The 23,215-nt window shown below is 41.0% G+C and overlaps 1 protein-coding gene across 1 annotated transcript in view; it reads left to right on the plus strand.

Annotated features, from left to right (window-relative positions):
* The window catches only part of LOC139213051 (E3 ubiquitin-protein ligase RNF123), a 148,136-nt gene that overhangs the window by 20,397 nt on the left and 104,524 nt on the right, over window positions 1–23,215 (plus strand). The window contains exons 21-29 of the mRNA XM_070843666.1: window positions 266–367; window positions 5,036–5,136; window positions 5,761–5,953; window positions 6,770–6,915; window positions 11,649–11,732; window positions 13,398–13,505; window positions 13,684–13,861; window positions 19,470–19,544; window positions 22,982–23,069. Coding sequence (XP_070699767.1) covers window positions 266–367; window positions 5,036–5,136; window positions 5,761–5,953; window positions 6,770–6,915; window positions 11,649–11,732; window positions 13,398–13,505; window positions 13,684–13,861; window positions 19,470–19,544; window positions 22,982–23,069 — 1,075 coding nt within the window. The remainder of the gene's footprint in view (window positions 1–265; window positions 368–5,035; window positions 5,137–5,760; window positions 5,954–6,769; window positions 6,916–11,648; window positions 11,733–13,397; window positions 13,506–13,683; window positions 13,862–19,469; window positions 19,545–22,981; window positions 23,070–23,215) is intronic.

The following is a 23,215-nucleotide window of genomic DNA, read 5'->3' on the forward strand; positions in this document are numbered from 1 at the left end:
TAATGAAAGTTGTTTACGATGTGCTCGCTATCTCTGCTCCCCTGTCACCCATAATCTCTGCCTCGTGGCCTCTGTTTTTTAATGGCCTGCTCATTTTCTGCCATATTTCCTCCTCTGTATGCGTCCCTGTCTGTTTAAATCTGTACTTTTACTTTCACTTCACATGCTGCTCTTCCCCCAACTCTATCTCTGCTCTTTTCTCTTCGCCCTCTCACCTTTTTACCCGTCACCTCTCTTATTCTCTCCCTGTGTTGTTTTTCTCCAGAGGCCTACGTCCCTCCCCAGCTCTTCTACAATGGGAAGGTGGACTACTTCGACCTGCAGAGACTCGGGGGGCTCCTCTCCCACTTGAAGAAAACACTCAAAGGTCGGTATGCCTTCGGGCTGTGTTCATGATGAGTGACAGTGACGTCCTGAACTGTCGAGCTGGCACTGCTCAAGGAGAACAGTTGCTGCTACGCCAGCAGGCCGGGATGGACAGAGCACGTCAGAGTGCAGTTAATAATGGATCTGCGTTATTGATCCATCGGCGTATGTCCGGACCAGCCCTGATGCACATCCTTGTGGTGCTTTCACGTCTAACCTGTTCGAGTCTGTGTTCGCCTGTGTTCATTTATGTTGTGAAAACACCGTAAACATGTTTGTGCGTGTAAATACGACAGCTCCTTCCACCTGCACAACACTCCTCTTTTCCCCTCTTTAGACCTGCATGTTATTATTAATGTTATTATTAATAACATGCAGTCTAATAATCCTATTAATGATCGATGGTCGCTTGTATCTATGTGAGCTCATTCTGACTCCAGAGAACATAAATAACCACACTTGAAGCAGTTAAGTGCAGACTTCTTGTCAGTCTGCATGACTCCATGTTCCCTCCTCTTGGTTCATTTATCAACGGATCATTTTCTCCCCTGATCTGGATCAAATGAACCAAACTACAGGTGTGAAAGCGCCGTTAAGAGCATGTATCAGGACGTCTCTACGAAAAAGGTTTGAGTTGTTAACTGATCGAAAGAGACTTCAAACGCTGATTGAAACAAAGAACAAATAGTTTTCAGCTTCACTGACTGACTTTGACTCGAGCAGGTGACAGGAGAAGCTAGAATGGCACTTGGAGCTGATCTAGTCTAGATCAGCTGTTAATTGCTTGTTTGGATCCCCTCCAAAATTTGATGGGCTCCTCCTTGGCACGTGCTACACCCGTCCACCAAGTTTCATGAAAATAGGGCCAGTAGTTTTCCTGTAGTTCTGCCCACAAACACACAGACAAATGGCGGTGAAAGAATAACCTCCTTTGCAGAGGTAACAGAACTCAGTTGTCTCCTGCTTGGTGTCGCTGACCTCCACTAGGGGGAGGAATTGCTTTGTGTTCTTAGAAATACAAATACGAGCATGTATTAATTACACTGAGGTACAATGAACTACAGCATTTGATTAATAGTCACAGAATAGTTTTTTTTTTTTTCAACTTTTTCAGAATACTTTTCATTTTGATTCATTTAGCATTTTCCCAGTTCATATCAGCAGCCAGTCAGCTCATATAAAACCATATCAGTCTAAACTAACATCTGAGCCGTCTGATCTGGTTTAGTTCTGCTCTTTAAATGCATAAAGCAGAGTACCAAAAAAGCAAACCTTACTGAAGTATAGGCCGTTGAAACTGAAGTAATTTAAAACGATTAATGTATTTTTAATGTGTTTCATGTGTTTCAAGGCGGTCAAGTTTACTCAGGAGACTGGCAGCAGTGTAAATATTAACGTGAGGCAAAACCAAACAGCAGTGAACCACACCAGATGAGGGTTTTCGCACAGCTCTGCGATGTTTGCACGCTTTCTGGTGTTTGCTTGTTGTTGTCAGCAGATGTGCGAGACAGGTGTGTAATGTGGATTGATATTCCCTCAGCACGCTCACCGCTCGAGCAATATGCTGCTCATTCAGTGCCAAAGGAGACGGAGTGCCACGGCTGGAATCAATTCCCTGCTACAGTGGCTCATTCATTTCGATTTTTCCTGAGAAGTAGAGCTGCTCTTCACTTTTATTTAGAGGCCGGTTTATTACTCGTCCTTCAGAGGTCGCTCATCTCAACAGCTGAGGACATCAGAACCATCTGTTCCACATCAGCTCAAGGCTTTCTTTAAACTTTCTCAGGAAATAGCTCTACAACTATGTGGATTGTCATGAAATGTGCTTCGTACAGTCACGCTCCTGTCTGGTGAATTGTAATAACTTCCTCTGACCATTCATCTAGTGCCACCATCACGTCAGCATTTTTAATTCGTCCAATGCTTTTTACGGTTTATGGCCAAATACATGCAAAACTAAGAATACTCTATAATATAATTATAGTTAGTTATAGAAGCTGCCAGTAAGGCTGTGGACCCCAGCCTGAGCAGTTCGGTTCATATAAAGATCACAATACGTCAGTTGTTGCTCACTTAAACAATTTTAAGCAGAAACTGTGGAAAAGGAGAAGACACGTCAAATGATGTTTTAAAAATACCACAAACACAGTCTAATATTCCATCCAGCAGCTGTTTACACATATTTGAATGAAATCATACTTCACTGAACTTGATATGATTATCCTACATCTTCTCCAATGATTTTAACAGTTTTTCTTCTTCTTAGAGGCTCACTGACTCGTCGTTCTTAAACTCTGCCAGGCTGACTTCTAGGAGGCTGTTCAAGGAGAGATTCATGCGGAGCGATCCTCACTACCTCATTACTGTCTTTTAGACTTGTTACAGAAGCCCCTCCCCTCCCCACACCTTTACTTTAACCCTTTCATGCATGAATTATGATAACCTCCGTTTTATTCATCTTTAAGCATGAAAAACAAGATTTGAAGATTTTTTTTTTTTCAACCCAAATTTTATTTATTTTTTGCATGATGTACACTTCAGTGGACATGTGACTAATCATAATTTCCTCCCAATATATAATCAGTACTTGGGAAATTTAGCAATTGCACGACTCCTTAGGTGTTACTTGATGTCACCATATTTTTCTTACCTGCACAAAATGAGCAACTTGGTGTTTCTGTCTGTCTGTCCACCATCTTGGCTTCACTTTTTTTTTTTTTTCCACTTGCAATGGCTTCCCACTGGGTAGCAGTGTGTGAGATGATGCAGTAGCCTCCACTGTAGTGGCTGGTGTGCAACTATGCCATCAAAACTCATGCATGTACAAGAAAACAGCTTTTGAATAGCTGCACACTGTAGTGACCTCTATGCATGAAAGGGTTAAAGACTTCTTTGTGACATCCAGTCACCTTATTTACAACTGGTATTCCAATGTGTCCATCATGTCCGGATCAGGAAAGACTCATGTTGATGTGATTTTCAGTTCAGTGGTTTTTCAGTATGTGTCAACCATAACTACAAAGAAAACATTCAAATGACAACGAGGGACACAAAGAGACACAAATGCTCAACCACGTCAGTCTCTTTCACACTGGGAGTCTTGCTCCTACGTAGGAGGGGTGCCTTTCACACCTCTGTGCCCAGGGCTCCCTTGTTTCTGTCCATGAGTTCAGAAACAACCATGACCATCTTAGCAGTACATTTGTATCTTAGGGAACTTTTGGTCAACATTCTTATCCTGGTTATTCCAGAGAACGTGGACAAATATTTTATATTTATTAAACTTCATCACATTGTGTCAGATGTGTTTTTAGCCTTTTGATTTAGGAAAATCCTGTAGAATTGAAAATATGTTTCAATATTGCTGATGTGTTTGTAGCCCCACCTGCTGCTATTTTTTTTTTTTTAACTCTTCTATACATTTCATTTCTCTTTTCCTTTTTAACCTCTCTTTTTCCTCTTTCCTATTTACACTTTGTGCTTCTCCTCTTTTCTCTCTCTCTCTCTCTCTCTCTCTCTCTCACCAATCCCTCTTTTTCCCTTCCTGCTCTCTCATCAGTATTTGTGCATTTAATCAAAGCTTGATTAACACCCCCATCATTTAGCTCTGTAAATCACTGGGTCATTCATCACACGCTAGCTGCTCTCATGATGTTGTGTCATCTGTTGTTAACTAAGCTTGACCTCATGTATTGATTGGCTCACTGATCACTGTGATTGAATGCCAGCCAGGGCTTTTCCATCTGCATAATGTACACGTGAGAGGGGGGAAATGCACAGGCAGCCCCCGTTAGAAGGAGCTGCCCTCTCTCTCTGATTTAACACATCTGGCATGATGAAATGACACGGACGTTCAGTGGGACAAAAAAGATAAAAGCCTCCCCAGGGGGGGCGCTGGAGGGTTGGAGGAGATGCAAAGATATTACGTTAGGTGAATTTGAGTCAAAAGTCGCTCTCTTTCAGACCCATAACTCTCAGACATGAACATTAATCATTAAACATATACACTGATATCATCCAGTGTGACTTATATATCATTATCGCAGTAGTAGTGCGTACCTGTAGCTGATATTAAGACGGCACATTTGATGAGCTTTTATGGACTCTTGCTCTCCTGATGGTCTTCTTCTGTCGTCAGATTGGTCCCCAAATAGGCTCATATGTTGGTGCTGGCATGTTTCCATCAACAGATTAGCAACAACAGTTTTGACTTCCTCCATTTGCACTGAGCTGATAGATGCAGCAGAAAGAAAGTAACTCTGAACAAACCTTGCACCATTTCATTTCGTAGAATAGTTTGGCAGCAAAGCGGGACAAAAAGCCGTTGCTCTGATAATGTAAAGACCCTCTGCTGCGTGTGTCAGGCCTGAACACGATGTCTGTTATAAACTGGACAGGCATGTGTTTTGGACTTCACTCTGTGCTGCTCTTAGTGATCCTTGTCTGTCTGTCTTTTCATGTCCTGTCTTTCATGTTCACTTTGTGTATTTTTTACTTCTGAGAAGACGCTATGATGCAACTGTGGTACAAACCTTCTCTGTTTGCTTCAGAAGAAGTCAGATTTGACCTTTTCCCTTCGCTTCAGGAGCTGTGTGCGCGAGGAATGAAAACACGGACTCAAACTGAACTGAACTTGTTTTGATATGATACATTTTCTTTTGTCTACCAGACGACCTTGCCAGTAAAGCCAACATTATCATCGACCCTGCAGAGATCCAGGCCGCATCAATGGATGACCTGGATGACGATGAGGAGAGCGGAGCTGCTCAGGTGGAGTGCTTCTTTTCTTCATTTATGCTTTTGTGTACATACACTTTTATTAACCCTTTATTGGGCAAGGGGCCATATTTTTAACTGAAGTGGGAGTTCAAAATGCCGCCCCTTGCCTCACCATGAGGCAATAGAACTACGAGATTTCTCCAAGCCAATCAGCGACAATCAGGCTACATGACAGACCGGCAAGAAACCATATATGGTAACTTCATTGACCTTGATTTTCACCGTAACGTTAAAATTTTTTTGAAAAACTCACAAAAGCAAAAAAGTCTTGTAATGACCACCAGTAATGGTCTAGGGTTTTGAATTTCTAAGTATTTCAATGAGTGCCCTATAAAGGGTTAATATAATAATGAATATTATAACATGTTATTTTAACAAACAGAGGCCATGTAATTAACATTACCAATCTAGATGTATTAAGTATGTTAGCTAAATGTGGAACAATTGTCATTAATAATCAGTTTGAAATCCAGGGTTGTTGTTTTTTTTTTTTATTTAAACTTTTCAAGGTCATGAGATACACTGTTGATTTTTAGCAAAGTAGAAATGAATCAGGGTCACAGATCTCGATGGAACATAATGGTCTTTAGTTAATCTGTGTGTTTTTAACAACAGAGACCGTTTGGTGCCGTAGCGATGGGCGGAGCTCTGGCGAGGCCCAGCTGGCTGAGTTCTCCCACTCTGGGTCGAGCCAACCGTTTCCTGAGCACGGCCGCCGTCAGTCTCATGACGCCCAGGCGACCCCTCACACAGCCGGAGAAAGTGAAAGTTCGCACCCTCGCCGTGGAGCAGAGGACTGAGGAGGACAGTGAGTAATCAACCACGCCACAGTGATTAAAGGACTAGTACTTTGATATCGTGTTGCATATCCATTTTTGTAATTGTAAGACTCACAAGAGACTAAAAAATTGAATAACGAATTATCCTAATTGATACAGAGGAAGCCTGTTTATCACTCGTATGGGATAAACCTACATTTCCCATAATGCAGTCCCATAATGCACTGGACAGAGTGTGTTAGACACCAACAGGGTTATATTATCGTCCAGTGCTACAGAAGATGAGCAAACTGAAATTCATGTGTAAAATATATGGAGTGCCCCTTTAAATAGAATAGAATAGAAAAATTACATTTCATGACAATGAAGTCCTTCTCTGACGGCGAAGCTTTAACGTAGTATTTCCTTCCTATTTCCTGTTGACAACAAAAAACACGTTGGGTAGTGTTCTGTGTAATCAACCTCACATTTAGACATGACTGTGATTTAGTGCTTCAGGTCTCAGTTTGATCTGATATTCATTTCGCTGTAAGACTGTTTGATCTTGCCTTCACCAGCCAGATTATTTAACAGCTGCTTTTTTTTTATTCACCTCAGTGTCCAGTGAGGAACTTGTCTGTGATTGACTTGTTTAGAATTAGAAAGTCTCAGGAAATCCAGCGTGATGCCAATTATCGAGAGCAGGTTGCTGGAAAAGGAATCCCACACCACTGGATACAACACCTCCTCCCGCTGGCTCCTGCAGCTGTAAAGTGCTAGATCCGACTACTCTACACCTGCCATCTCTCATTTTATTCCCAACTTTTTTTTCTTTTCGTTCCTGCTTGTTTCTCCTCAACCTGAAGTCGAGGGAAGCCATGGTAACGACGGCCTGTTGCTGGGGCGACCGCTGGAGGAGCCCGATCAGCCTATCGCAGATAAGTCCCTACTTGAGATTGTCGACGGGATCGTGATGATGTACAACCTGAGTGTTCATCAACAGCTGGGAAAGGTGAGTTTACACGTGCATTAGCACTTTCTGTCTCTAATCTTATTATTATATACTGTGTGTGTGTCAGGCACGTCACAGGATCTGTCTAATGTTCCATTATCAGACTAAACAGAGAGCTAATAAAAATCTAGTTTTTTAGTCTTGACTGGATTCCTTCTGATAGAATTGAAAAAAGTATAAAATTGAAATAGAGTAAACCAATAGAAAGAATATTAATGTTACATAAATATATTCCAATTCCAAATGGTACTCTGCACTATACTACCATTGATCATCCATTTTCTATACCGCTTATCCTTAAGGGGCTGCGACATTGGGCGAGGGGGGGGGGGGCACCCTTGACTGGACGCCAACACATACAGTAGAGACAGACAAGCACGCTCACACTCGCACCTACAGGCAATTTATGGCGCTTTTCCTTTACACAGTTTTAGCTCTACTCGCCTCGACTACAGTTGCGTACCACCTCAAAGTGGGTGGGGTCGTCATAGCAAGGCGGCCTGAAACTCCAGTGGCGTAATTTGTATGCGGCACAAACAAACACAACTAAGGACATGGAGTGTTTGGTTTGTGTGTAGCCGTTTACCTCGTTCACAGAAATAATAAAAACACACGGTCGCTGTTTCCAGGGTTTTAAAAACGGCGGGTTTGGTTCTTGTGAACGAGTCGCTCTCATGACTCATCCAGTGACGTCACTCCCCAGCCAATCAGTGGCCTGCAGGCTGTTCACGTCACATTTTCGGCTCGACTCAGCTCGCTTGGAACCCCGGCCGAGTAGGTACTAAAAAAGTACCTGGTACCAGGTGCTATCAACTAGTGGAAAAAAGGTCAAGGCAGTAGTGCTAACCACTGCACCACTGTGCTGCTACCACACTGTACTCGCAGTACTATGTGATATTTCCTTAAGCCTCTTTCTGGGTAAATGACACGTTAGTGGTTTTCACTATTCACACATGCATCTACAGTCGGCGTCATTTCTTGTCTTTTGCCTTTTCACACGTACTATGGCATCGCTTGAATAGATGGGACGGTTTGGCAGATGTGGAAATCAACAGCCATAAAACTCCACAGAAGGAGAAGAAGATGGGGCTGGATTCAAGTGTGCATTATCATTTTCAGGGACATAGTGTGCGAGGAGCTGTTTTTGTCCAGTGCCGATGTTCCTGCAATGTGTTTAAAAAACACAAGAACTTGTATTTCCTGTCGGTTATCAAATCACCCGTGCAAGTGTTTGCAGGACACCTGTGAACTAGATGCAGATTCAAATAGGTAATCAGTGGAGTCTTGTGATCAGCTCGCTCGCTCTAGGCAAAAGTGTCTTTCATCAGACAGAAGGGATCCTTTATGTGCCTGCCCCTGCAATGTTACTTCCATTCACAGCACAGCTGTACTGGCATGTTCCCTCAAATATTACTAGATCTTGAGGTAGGAAATTTGGTAGTACAGATACCCTGAACATGAATCCCTGCCCCCCCCCCACACACACACATGGCTCCATACAAGAGGTGTTCCTGAACATTTCAGGACAGACTGTATGGGACTTCACAAGCATGCGTCACAGTTATTGTGTGCTGGTGAGCACGTAATAAGCACATCTGTAAAACGTTGCAGCTGACAGGCAGAACTCTGTTTAATTAAATCAATGATTCTCCATCAAAACAACTTTTAAAGAGAATCAGTTTGGTCAAACACCTTTAAAACGTGTTGCAGACAAAATATTACATCTCTGCAAAACTCACAGGCATGTGGAATTCAAACTTCAAGTTAAGAATCTTTCGCTTCTCAAAATAAAAGACACATTTCATAACCTCAAAGTGCTTTCGACTGAATAATACAAAGGTTTTGAAGATTTGAAGATGAGCATTTGTGGCCACTGCTTGATGGGGTCGAATTTAAACACCGAGCGGAGGAGTATATTATGTGAAGTGAGCATCTGTCAGGATGCGAAGACAAAAGGTTAATGTTGCATATTTTATTCATATGAAATAATCTGACCTTCACACGGAGGCTCTGAAATGTGATTGTGATGTGATTGCATCATCTCCTGCTGTACATTCATTCTTTGAGGCTGTGGCATCATAATAATGAGTCTCGACAAACATGTTTTAAAGCCCCTGTTAAGAATCATTATGCGAGTGGAGCATCTTTCAGAGTATTCTGTCTTTTGCTTGTAGAAAAGGGAGATGATATTAGGGATAATTGGTGCAGTCTGTTTGTTGCTTTCAGTCCATTTATTGCTGGTAGTTTGGTGGGGAATGCTGGAGACCTGCGCGTGCTACAAAGCCTTTGAATACTGCGACCTGGGAGAGCAAAAGTTGGAAACAAACAAAGTTGCACACCTCCTGAGACATGCGTTTTTTTGAGACAAGCTACTGTAGGCAATCAACTTATCAACTTTATTGTTGACAGTGCAGTCAGGACAGATCTGCAGACACAAGCTCTGGAAACAAAGTAAAAGGGACTGAAGGCAAATAAATCACTGATTCCACTGCGTACCGTGTATAATGTAACCTTTCAGAAATGAGAACACAAACGCATCAAATACTGTAGCTTCATCCGACAAGTGAACAAACGATGATATAGCTAAAGGACGTCAGGCATAAGTCAGTGAATGAGGAAGAACAGAAAACAGTCTCCAGCCCTGCTAGCGGCTTCATGAGAAACATCTAAGAACAGAATTTAGATTTTGATGCTACAGCTAGAATTTTTACCTTCACCTAAAGGAAGCAACACACAGAAAGCTTTGGGGGGGGAGAAACAAAGCGAGGTTTATATCGATGGACTTGTGTTGAAGCTCTCTCCTCTCGGCACCTCTGTGTGAGCATGTTCACAACATCAGAAACAACTTCACAGAAGAAGATTTATGCAGGAGAACCACTGCTCCACCCGGCCACATCTTCGCCAAGGGGCTCGAAGCATCAAAAAAAAAAAAGCAAACTGATAAAGGTGGGTTTCTGCACACTTCGATCTGTGCATTTCTGTATCATTTTATTTCTGAGCTCTCGGCCTATCCGACCTCCGTCACAGCGGACATGAAACGACACTGGACAAGTAGGTAGAAAGAACATTCTAATCAATGGCAGCATACAACACACTGATGTATCACTAGCGGTAGAGGCTGCACCTCTTGGGAATTGTAGTTTTCAAGGACTAAATGGAGCACCATGAGGCGTACAGATGGAAGCCACCCTTGCAATAAAATGCAAAAATTGGAAGATTTGCTAATGTTACTCTCACTTTTCCCGCTACGTAGTTGAGCTCAAGGTGCGATAAGGAGCTTTTTCTCGCGTAGATAGCTTGATGAATAAACTCGGGACAGACACGGTTGTAACCTGCTCAGTGATGAAGAGCTCAGTGACGGTGGCGGTGAAGGATCACTTGTGTGTGCTGGCTTTTACTGTCTTTGTTTAATGGGTCGTGTCACACCGAGGCGATGACATGGCTGTAATCAGTAAGGCTTTATTAACCCCCGCGAGGCAGTTTGACCTCTGCAGCCGCCTCTGCCTTAATGCAGCCGTGCACATGAATAATGTGTTTGCATACATCAAACATATCTGCTGTTTTGTGTGAATGTCTGTCTAGTAACAATATCTCATTATTTTATTTTGCATTCAGAATTTAATGAATCCCGAATGTTTTTTTTTTTTCTTCTGACTGGCCTCTGGCTTTTGACTTTTCCGTCTTGTGATGATTGTTTCATCTCTTTTCTTTTCTGTCTCATCTCCAAGTAATCTTCACATTTTCTGGCCTGCTGTTGAATCAGAAATTGTCCTCCCGACAGCCCGGCCTCTTGACCTCTCTGTTATTGCCACGTCCCTTCTCTAATTTAAAAATACATCCCACCAGTGCCGAACGGGGCCACTTTATAGCCCCGTGGTACCATGTGATACCATATTGCTCAGGACTTGGAAATTTGCTGTTCAGTGTTTTGAATTCTAGGTTTTTTTTATGATGTTTTTTCTGACTCGTGATGCCATTTGATTGGTCACCATCTCAGCAGACAGTCGTGATGAGCTGTTTCGAATCTTGCAGTATATACAGTAGATCAGTAAAGAATATTAATGTTGCGAAGGTTTCACATATTGTTGTTTATTCCTTTGTAGAGAATTGTCTTTGTGAGTTTTATACACCTATGCTACCCCCACTTTTATAGCTCTCACTAAATTCTCTGTAATCAGCGTCCTCTTACTAGACTGTCACTTTCAAAAAAGGTTAAATCTGAATAAATCTAGCTAACACATCATTTGTTTCATTTTTGATGGAATTCCAAACTAACATTTGGTCATATTACAGTTAATAATCTCCATCAGATCAGTAAAGAGCAGCTAAACATGCAAATACAGTATTATCACCTGGTTTTGTTAAAGACCAATACGCAGATTTACACAGCATTATTTTTATTTAGTTTCATACATTACCGTGATTCCAGAAAGCTCGATAACCAACTTCATCATCATCTTTTTTGGTCTTTTGGTTTGACTTAATTTAGTATTTTTGTAATAATCAGTAAACTTCATTAGTGAATGGAAATAATCTTCTAAAAACTGCCCAATTTAAGTTTAGAAAAGTACAGAAAGAATTTTTTTTAAAGCCCATTTAACCTGTCGTTTTATGAAGTTTATTTAATTGACATGTTGGAACACACACTGGCATGTTTACTGTCACAAAGCTAGATAATGAACACTGTTTAAAAGTCCAAACTAGAACGTGGCGTCTTTCCCTTCTCTTTCCAGATGGTGGTGGTTTCAGACGATGTCCATGAGTATGCTGTCGCGCTGAAGGACACTGAGGAGAAGATCGCACGATGTCCCACAAGAGTAAGATCATTTCATTACTCTATTTCATGTCACTCGGCATGTAGAGTGTTCTTACTGTCACGTCTCTGTGATCAGATGTAACCGAGCTATGACTCCAAGAAGAACTAACTTGTCGTGACCTTTTTGTTTTTAAATCACCTTGTACTTGTATATTTGTCCCTTTTTCCTCACACAGTATCTCTGACTCCCCCCTCCCCCCCTGTGCTCTCTTGAGAACTTCAAATTAAAAGTCTTATGAAGTTTACATGCACCAGTTATTAACTCAAAGATGACTTATTTTTATTTGTTGCTTCTCAGTAGTGGATAATTGGTCGTGCTCCAGTCAACACACCCGTCAGCCTGTTATGATAGCTCATCTCATTAGCTTCATGCAGGGCACAAGTGTCATCAGCAAGCTTAACACTAACATGATTAGAGGAAGTTTTACAATCTGTGGAACTACAAAGAGAAACTACAAAGACATCACGATCATTTGCTCATTGTGTGTTGGCACTGAATGCAAAGGTAAGAGAGGAAAACGCATGTTGCCTTGGCTGGTCAAACTCATGCTGTAAATGGTAATAATTGCAATTATCTTTGCGCTTAGTTGCTTTGATTTCAAACAGTACACTCCACGTCATGGAGAGCAATCCACATTAGGGATCAGCCTTTTAACAAAAAGTATACAGAGCACATGTTTTATTTACAATCATTTCACAGCAGTGAAAGTTGTTTACTGGCTTCTCTCTGAAAATCACCCCCTAACCTGTCAGTGCAAGTGTTGGATTTATGTTATTAAGAAGTCAGCTCATTAAAAAATGATAGTAAACAGGACCACGGTCTGACTTGTAAAAGTTGTGCTCCGTGGAAGCTAGTGCAATATAAATCTTAGCAAAGGATGCATTTTATCAAAAGTATCAAAGTATCATTAACATGACCCACTTCTCATGGATCTATTCGGACATATTAATCAACAACATATCAAATATTCACATGTGTAAACCCACCAGTGTCCAACAGCACAGTATACTCTCCTCATATACATATTAATAGCCTTCATATAATGTCCCAGGGGATATTCCACAATGGAATTCAAATATATATATATACACACAACTTCACATACTGTAAGTACAAGAATAAACACAATATAACTCAACCAGACCGAAATCAATGATAGTGAGCGAGAAAGTTATTTTGTTTGTCTTTGTGTGTCAGCCCTGTGATTCACTGGCAACCAGTCTAGGGTCCCGTCCAGTGTCAGCTGTTCATATATTAGCCCTAAACATTTTTAGAACACTTGTGTATATATACACAACAAAAACTACTCAACATTAGCAGGAGTGGTGGAGGAAGCATTAAGATCCTTTACTTAAAAAAAAAAAAGCAAAAGTATTAATACCAGAGTTTAAAAAGTAGACATTGAGACCTTGATTGATATTACACTATTACCGTTCTGTATTTTCCTCTGAAATGTAGCGCAGTAGAAGCAGAAAGTGGCATGAAAAGAAGTGTACTTAGTTACTTTCCACCACTGAGGTGAAGAAACACACTGAGGTTTTGTTGACAGTGGAATCTCGAACTGTCGCCGCTTGTCCTCAGACTTTGTAGTGGCGACGGCCATGAAGACGCCCAGTGAGACGGTGCTAACAGGACTGCGCAATGTGTTTTCTGTCTATCCTTCAGAGACCAGACATCCTGGAGGAGCTGCAGAAAAGCCAGAAGGTTTTTGCAGAGAAGCTGAACCACCTCAGCAGGAGACTGGCCTGGATCAACGCCACCATCTACTCCAAGGTGAGCCAGCTCCTCAGCACGTCTGTTTAGTGTCTGGGTAATCTGTTCTTGTCATTTCTCATCCGTTTACTGATTTCACTTTCATCTCTCTCTTTAGTCCCAGAAACAAAAACAGAAAAACAGATTCTTTATGATCCAAATAAAGAATAATTGTCACTCTCTCTTTTCCTGTGTCCAGGACAAGATGTTGGATGTGTACTGGCTGCTGTGTGTTTGCATTCGGACCATCGAACACGCTGACAACACTGGGTCTTTGTTCGCCTTTGCCCCAGAGTTCTACCTCAATGTGGCCATGAATGCATACAGCGCCCTCAAGAACTACTTCAGCCCTGCAAACGGCATGGAAGAACTACCAGGTAATTATTAATTAATAGTACTTGATTGACTTAAAACCTTCCTGTAGCTGCTCAAATAGAGTCTTCAATAGAATCCATAAGAGAGCAGTGAGTGGGAAATTACGTTTAGCCCGAAACAACAGCTCACATGATAATGTTTTTAAGTTCATTTCCACATCTGTAATTCCTAAGGACACCAGTCATGTCACACTCACCACTCTGCTCAGAATACTTTGTCTTTTTAACAGAAATGATGCTTTCATACCTTCAGTAACTCCAGTTGTTACCACTGATCCTTGCTAAGCTACCACCAACAACACTTAACACTTCCTAATGTTTTTTCACATGAAAAGTTGACCTACAAAAGGAAGGTTGCCTGCACCCAGGCTTACAAGGCTTTAGTAGATCATTAACATAATTAGGGGCCATGTAAAGCCTTGTGAAACCAGAATTGGCGTTGTATGATCCCATTTTCTTGAACCGGCAACAATCCGCCCCTCTGTCGTCTTCAACAAATTGAAGTTGATAGAGAAAAGCCTGAGTAATATCTGTGTAGAGGACGTTACAGAAATCAAGATGAGAAAGGCGGGGACAAGCCTGTGTGAATCCTCAAATGATAAGAAGGAGCACATTTTTGAAATGAACTTGAGTTGAAAGAAATATGACTGAACAAGCGTCTTTACTTGGTCATCAAAACAAAGGCTAGAATCAAATAAAACACATGTTTTGCAGTTGGCCTGATGTTATGTGATGTGAGCTTCAAGATTGCAGGCTGTCGATGAAAGAATTGGGTGTGGGCAGACAAGATAGTTTCTGTTTTTGCATAATGAAGTTTTGAGTTTTGAGACGTCCAGCAATTGATATCACGAAGGCAGGTAGTACGTGGGGTTAGGCTGCTGTGATTAGCGAATGTCAAAAGGCGTTTGATAATTGCCTACTAAAAGTTTTTATCAGTGCCAAAAGTATGGACCTGGGTAAAGTAACTTTACTTCATAAGGGACTTCAAGAGGTTAAACCTGCACATCCCTTCTACATAAAACAGAAATGGCAAAAGGAAACTAATATCTGTCTCTCAGGAGGTCTGGACTAAATACTGTGTATTCCAATGGAAGATAACAAGCTCAACGTCCTGGAGACCTTTTAGCTGAAAGACCATAAGCAGATATTTTATTACGCCGGTTCAGTTGTCTCATTAAGGTGGCTCCCAGGAAGCAAAACACTACCACAAAGCGTTGGGCCTGCCCAAAGATCCACACTCTGTGGTGTAAGATTAATACTGAAAGAGTGAATATATTTGGGATGAAAGTCGCTTTTAATTGGGATGAATTTCTTTTTGGTGCTCGATATTCAGCGTCTGCAGATAGTAAAACAAAATACTTATTTGGAATACTTAGTGACTCCGCTAAAAAACCATACCCCCATCCATAAAGGATTGGTATGATGTGATTTGTGGCATTTTTATAATGGAAAGAGTCACTTTCTCCTCGAGACTCCAGAAAGTTAGATTTGAGGAAAACTGGAAAAAATGAAAATCTTACATTTCCGTGAAACTCCCTCCTTCTGTTTAAATGTTTATAGTATGTGAACGTACTATTTTCTGTTTACTGTACCACCCCGTATGTTTCATATAGTTGTACTTGTGAAAATGTGAATTACTAGGGAAAAACTTCAGGTGCTTTAACTGTTAAGTATTTCCTAATAAAAGAGAATAAAAAAAAAGATAATAAGATTCTGAATTATGAGAGTTGAATCTAACTGAAGAAACGGGCTGAGCTTGCCTCTTTAACGTCTTATTTGACTTGTCAGGATGTCAAGTGAGACTCGTTACCTATTAGCCTTCCATATCCATTCAGCTTTTCTGCATTGTCTGTTGAAGGCCCGAGTGTGCTCACTAAGCCAGGGAGAAGGATGATGCTTTTTCTTTCTGACTCTGAGAGGCACTGCGCTGTTGCTGCATAAAAGCTCAAGGTTAATGTATTGGAGAAGGCTTCACAGAACTTAATGGCAGAATCAGCATTAAGACTACGTGGCAGGACAATGGCACACTTATTACCAGTGGGAGGAGATAAAGGAACATTAAAAATGTTTTATGATCTAAGACATAGAAGTCAACAGGTTCACATTTTGGGGGAGAAAACCACAAGTGAGGACCAGATCTAAGGTTTGAGTTTAATGTGTGCCTTTAGCATGGAAATCACAGGAAAGAGGGTTGGAAAGACAGTTTCCATAGATGTTGAAGTCACCAAGGATGAGTATTCTATCTCTATAAGAGAGAGGAATTCAGAAAAATTCATGAATAAAACCATTTAGCCTTAGAGGTCTGTATAAAAACCATACAAAACAGAGCAAGTGGACCAGAAATTAAGAAAGAAACTTAAAATTTCAAGAGTTTAAAGAACCAAAAGACAAAAAAAAAAACCTTCTTGGATGACAGCAGAGCCACTTATTTGGGACATAAGCCTCTCCCAAATAAAAGCCTGGTTCTCTGGTGTGTATGAACTGGCTGAACCTGACACTATACAGTATATGACAGCTCCTTAAATGAGGTGACTTTCATGAAGTAGTCAGAACAAAAGAAACTTAGAAACGTAACTAATTACAATAATTGTGATATGACATGAATATGGCATAAAGGTGCTGATATATTCCTGAAATGCGTTCATACGTTTGTTGGAGGAGGTCTAGTGAAGGGGGTCGTGGAGTTAGAGACGTGAGACAAAGATGCTGTGAAGGTGAAAGTGACATGCATGCAGGCGTTCCTAAAACAACACAAAGTGAGTCGACTGCTCACCAACATGGTCAGCAGTTGAAGCTCATGCTCAATGCAACTGACGCAATTAGTGCCAAAAAAAACGCTCTCCTTCTGAGTCATAACTCACACATACAGTACTGTGCAAACGTTTTTGGCAGGTGTGAAGAAATGCTGTAAAGCTTTCAAAAATGCAAAGTGAGCGAACAGAAGAAAAATCGAAATCAAATCAATACTTGGTGTGACCAGCCTTTGCCTTCAAAACTGCATCAATTCTCCCAGGTACACTTGCATACAGTTTAAGGAACTCAGCAGGGAGGTTGTTCCAAACATCTCTGAGAACTAGCCACAGACCTTCTGTGGATGTAGGCTGCCTGTGGGGGCCACACCATCACCTCCAGGACTCCTTGTTCTTCTTTATGCTGAAGGTAGTTCCTAATGACATTGGCTGTACGTTTGGGGTCGTTGTCCTAAATTTATGGACAATCAGACGCCTCCCCGATGGTGTCGCATGACGGATAAGTATGTGCCTGCATTTCTCAGCATTGAGGACACCATTAATCCTGACCAAACCCCCAACTCCATTTGCAGAAATGCAGCCCCAAAGGAACCTCCACCAGCTTCACTGTTGCGTGCAGACACTCATTACTGTACCGCTCCCCAGCCCTTCAGTGAACAAACTGCCTTCTGCTGCAGCCAAATATTTCACATTTTGACTCATCTTCCATTTTTCGGTGTTTTCATGTATAGTTGAGTCTCATGTTTCCACGTCAGAGGTTTGGATGCAATTATTTCATGCAGGGTGTACCTGGGTCCCACTAGGGGTTCTGCTAGTTCTAAGCTGATGGCACTGCTGAACATCTTCCAATTTCGATGGAAAGTAAGCAAAAAGTGTCTTTCATCTGCTGCACTAAGTTTCCTTGGCCGACCGCTGTGTCTACGGTCCTCAACGTTTCTTCATGCTTCTTCAAAAGAGCTTGAGCAGCACATCCTGAAACCCCAGTCTGCTTCGAAATGTTTATAACATACACTACTCACAAAAAGTTAGGGATATTCGACTTTCAGGTGAAATATATGGAAAATGTAAAAAGTGAATGCTACAGTGATATTATATCATGAAAGTAGGGCATTTAAGTAGAAGCATGCAATGGTAATTTTATTCATCTTAAACAATTTATTGAAAGAAAATCTAACAACAGTGGTGGGTATACCACAACAAAAACTTTTCAGTGTCTCAATAAATTGGGATGTGGCCAAAGGACGTCCACTCCTCTCCTTTCTGTGACTCTTCCAGTCTCTGTATCACTGTTACAACCTCCTGATGACACTCTGTGACCCTCTAAGCTCAGTGAACACCTCCGTCTGAGGACTTCCTGTTTGAAGCCTCCAGTGTTGAGGTGCTGCTGATCAACTGTTAGGTGTCATCTTGGTCTCATGATGTCAGAATGTGAACAGCTTGATGAGGAGGACTGTTTAAATACCAATTCTAACTGAAGCAGGAAATGTATTGGTGGATTCATGGATCAAACCTGTTGTGAATGTTGCTGTTAAGCTTCTTGTTAGAGAACAGCAACTTGTGCAAAAAGTACTGAAACACTGAACAGTTGGACATGTGCATTCAAAGGTTTAGAGAAGGTCACATTAAGTTCACCTGGAAAGGTTAGAATGCATTTTAGGTTCATCCTGACATTTCACCTGAAAGCTGAATATCCCTAACTTTGTGAGTAGTGTATATATATATAATGGTACAACTACCTTGTGTTTTGTTGCTGTACTGTCTTGCCATGATGCCCAGTGACATGAACCTGTACACCTTGGTAGCAGAGTTTGGCTGTTCGTCACCCAGTTTGAAGCCTCCTACAGCTGTTTCTGTTTCACTTAATGACTGTGTTTCAACCCACATATGAAATTGTTGATCATTAGCACCTGTTTGGTACAATTGGTACATACATCATACATCAGACTATGATCCTGACTTTGTGCAAATGTACCTAGAAGAGTTGATGCTATTTTGAAGGCAAAGGCTGGTCACACCAAATATTGATCACTTGGCATTCTTCTCACCTCCCTAAGACTTTTGCACAGTACTGTACATAAACAAACATATGCAATTCACATATTAATTTGCTGACATATGTAATTCATTGTGACTTACACTTTGTGAGGATTTCCATCAGGACTAAACAGCCTTTAATTCGTTTAGTAAAACGCTGCAGAATTTGCCTGTGATTCACCATGTTTTTAAGTGCTCTTCAGTATCACAGTATTCCAGTGATAGTTGTTTGTTCACCCATGGGTACACTGCAAACAGGAATGACTGATAACTAATTCAGGATACTTTTAATGGTGCCCCTTTATTAAAATGTAAATAGAAAAAAATGGGCTTTAGTTCTAGCATTACACATCTTGTTTACATCCCTCAAAGCATCATGGCAACTGTAGTTCCAAAACTTTATCATTATCATCCCTCCAAATAGATATAAGACAAAGAATAATAACAGGAGTGACAAAATCAATGAATATTAATATGTTGCACTATCAATATGCACTCAGACTCAGAATGTCCTATCAACATCGGGTTGGGGGCTGCTGCGGAGGCCCATAATGTCAGGTTTTGAAATCCCCTGCGTTAAGGACAGATTGATTTATTGACACAGGTCTGTGAAAGCTCTCCTCTCTGCATTCGAAACACACACTCGCACTCTGTCATCATTACCTGCGTGTCACTGGAAACTTGCTGTCTCAGCTTTCCAGTGTGAACTGAAGTAGAATCCGAGTTGACTTTAACGTGTGCTGTCAGGTGAACATCGGCCTGCTGAACACATTTTCTGCACCTCCGTGCACATCAGCAGAACTTCATGTGTGTGTTTGTATCCTCAGGCTACGAAGAAACCTTGACTCAACTAGCTGCTATCCTTGCCAAGCACTTTGCAGATCCCCGTATAGTTGGAACAGGTAAGACACACACACACACACACACTCTCTAACACTGTGTATGTATGCCGTGGTTTTGCTGCTGTAAGCAAGACTCCTCCTTTTTCCATGAAGGTTTCCCTCTCACTTCTGTCATGATGATATTTACATGAACATTAACATCCTTTTCCTTTCATTCATATTTCTGTACTTCTATTTTCTGTTTTTTTTTTTTTTACAGTTTTTTAGATTTAGTGGGGTATTCACTAAGACTACAGATGTAAATAAGCCACTGATGATCTGATCTGATTTACATGAAGTGCTGCCTAATAAGATCTTGTGATCTTGTGGATCTTACGGTTTGGCACAGTGAAGATAACTGGTTGGTGTTTGGTAAGGTTGAGTTGGGTTCAGGTTAAAGAAGTACTTTGCTGATTTTCAACTGGCTTCGTATCACTACACTGTATACATGGAAATGATCAAAGTTTTACATTACATGTTGCTCATACTGAGAACTCCCAGCTTTAGAACTGGTGTTTTGAACCACAGATTGTACTTCTTCATGTTTTTATGCCATCAACATCCATGGCTACTTATATGAGCCAGAATACAGTGCGGAAGAATTACGGCGTATAGATGAGGGGAAAAAGCAGCCACAGCTTAGAGTCAAACACCATCAAGGGTTAAGGATAGCGGTGTGGTGCATTCTAATTGTTGAAGGTTTTCTATCTTTTGAGCAAAAGGTAATACCGCTGTCCCTTTTCTCCTTTTTCTCAGGATAAGTAGCACCAGTTTAAAACATATTTGGGCCTTTCTGCATAAACCATAGACCATCTGTCCCACTGTGAAATACTTCTTTTAAGGTCAGGGGAAACCAGAATCCACAGTGAAGTTTTGTGCAGGTTAAATGGACAAAAAAAACAGCACAGCTGAAAAAGTTTTGTTTGGTCTTATATATTGTCTATTTAAAAGTTCGTTTTCTGTTCAGAGGAGTAAAATATAGGAGGCAGCTGATTTATCACCACAGTCACTGTTTGACTTTTTAAAAAAGGGCTACAAGATTTCAATACATGTCCCCTTTGTCTCCATTTCATTATCCATCTTCATTTTCCCCTCCTCCCACGTGCTTTAAGCTGCCTTTGCCTTTTTCTCTTCTACCTATATTACATTTTAGATTCACATCCATTTTACACTTGGACTTTCCTGTCCTCTCCCTCATGCTGTCTTTAGTTCCACTATATCTTAGATTAGTGCAGAATCTGTTAAGTTCCTCCTTTTGTTTTTTAGTATGGGAACTTTTGTAAGTGAATATGGTGTTGAAGGCTACATGTCCATGATTAGATGTGGCTTATCTCATAACTAAAAGCTTTAATCAAGAGGAGATACACCTCTGTTGGTGAGAATATTCCTTGCATGTTTAACATCAATTTTACTTTAAAATGCAGCAATTAACATCCATCCATCCCTCTATCCATCCATTATCTTCCGCTTATCTGGGTTCGTGTCACAGTGGCAAGGTGTCAAGCACTTCAGACGTCCTTCTCCCGAGCAAAGCTTTCCAGCTCCTCTTGGGTTTCCCCAGGCGTTCCCAGGCCAGATGAGATATATAATCCCTCCAGCAAGTTCTGGGTCTGCCCCGGGGTCTCGGTGGGACGTGCCCAGGAGGCATCCTGGCCAGATGCCTGAACCACCTCAACTGGCTCTTTTCAATGTGAACAGCTCTACTCAGAGCCCCTCACTCTAAGGCTGAGCCCAGACACCCTCTGCTAAACTTCTATCAGCCGTTTGTATCCGCGGTCTCGTTCTTTCGGTCAATACCCAGAGTTCGTGACCATAGGTGAGGGTTGGAGCGTAGATCAACTCCCTCTTCACCACAGCGGACCGGTACAGCACCTGCATTACTGCTGACCCTGCACCAATCTGTCTGGTCATCTCACGCTCCTTTTTATCGTCACTCGTGAACAAGACCCCGACAGCAATTAACATAAAATCATTAATTTGCTAAAATGAACACAATTGTTGTTTCAGCTTTTTGTTGCTTTTCTGCACAGCTGCTACTTGTGTTTAGTAATAAATAATCAAACATCACACAGACTGTAGAGTTTCTCACCCTGGGTGATATCTATTTTAACATGCTCATAAGGGTTCCATCGGTTTTTTACTATGTGTTTAATGCCAGAGATGTGGTTTCTTTTTGTCAGCTCTCAGTGTGTTTTGTCAGTGTTTATTCATTAGTGACTGGATGTTCCAGGAAGCTGTGACTCAATTTATCACGATCAGGCTACAGCGATCAATCATAGTCTCATCACCAAGTCTAGACTGGAGGATGTACCCAGGCTCATCAGCGAGATCCCGATGCCCCAAACATGTCAAGAGTGTTGTTGTGGATGATGAAAAACCTGAACAGCTTCAAAGAGCAAAAGCTGTAGCCATTGTGAGATAAGATGCACCATCTGGGCCACTGTACTTCCTACTGCTCTTTTATTCTGGAGTAAAAACAGCGTTCAACCACCACTTACAGAGGGGTGGAAACACACTTTACTTTCTCTTTACTATCTCTTTTTCAGTTCAGTTATTCTTAAGTTCAGTTCTTAATCTTTCTATCACTCTTGTATTGAATTTCTTTCTTTTCTTTGCTGGTTTTAGTGCGCTACTAAAACAGCCTCAACAGTGTTGTTAAGATCTGTCCAAAGATTAATGGACTCGAACCAACGGATCTGAGTTTTTTGTGACTAACAAATCACAAGGAAAACAGTGAACATATTAAATCTACCTGAGCACTCTTAGGAAGTGAATTCTCGCTGGTGCCTTCAGCATGTTGCTTTGCTCTACTTAGCTGTTAAACTAATTGCTACTCTTTGAGATGTTTATATGTATTTATTCACGTTTCTTAACAGTTCCACATACAGTTATTTTTAAAACCCATGGTAATCAACAGTTTTCAGTTAATTGGTTGTTCCTGTCTACTGCATATATCTAGTGGTCTGGGTGGTGAACTGCTGCATACTACTGCCCTTAACAAGAATGAATAGTTTTATGGATGTCTGATAATAACAACATACTGTAAACTGTTGGTACTTTGTCTGTTGAAGGGTAGTGAGTAAACGCTTTCTAATTTAATGTTCTAGTTAAATGTTCATAAAATAAATGTGGTTATCATTATTGGTAAATTAAGCACATCTTGTCTTTTATAAATAATATATTTCTTTCATCTTTTTCATGGAGAAATTACCAAAACAAGTGGAGCATAAGAAGTTCTTCAAAGATGTTGTCAATCTATGAAAGTGACCAAATATGTGAGCCTCTTGTTGTCAGATAAGGGTTTGAAAAATCCAAATCGCATTTTTAATCTCCCGATTAATTGAAAAAAAGACACAGTGCATTTTAATTAGGTTCCAGTGTGTTGAGAGAAACTTTTTCTCACCTTGACCAGCGTGTCAACATCGTATTAACAAATACCTTTCATGTCTTCCTCTCAGACATCAAAGACTCTCTGATGCAGGCCCTGGCCAGCTATGTCTGTTACCCACAATCCCTCAGGGCAGTGGAGAGGATTCCAGAGGAGCAGTGAGTGTTCTTATTTTCTTCTTTTTTCATTGTTTCTTTCATACTTTTATTCCTCTTTAATGAAAACCTGACCCTCCCTGATTAAAACTAGTTTCAAGTCAATCCCTAAACTCCAGTTTGTACTTAAGGTTTTAGATAAAGTCTTG

This window comes from Pempheris klunzingeri, chromosome 2 (genome assembly GCF_042242105.1).
Source record: "Pempheris klunzingeri isolate RE-2024b chromosome 2, fPemKlu1.hap1, whole genome shotgun sequence".
NCBI lineage: Eukaryota > Metazoa > Chordata > Actinopteri > Acropomatiformes > Pempheridae > Pempheris > Pempheris klunzingeri.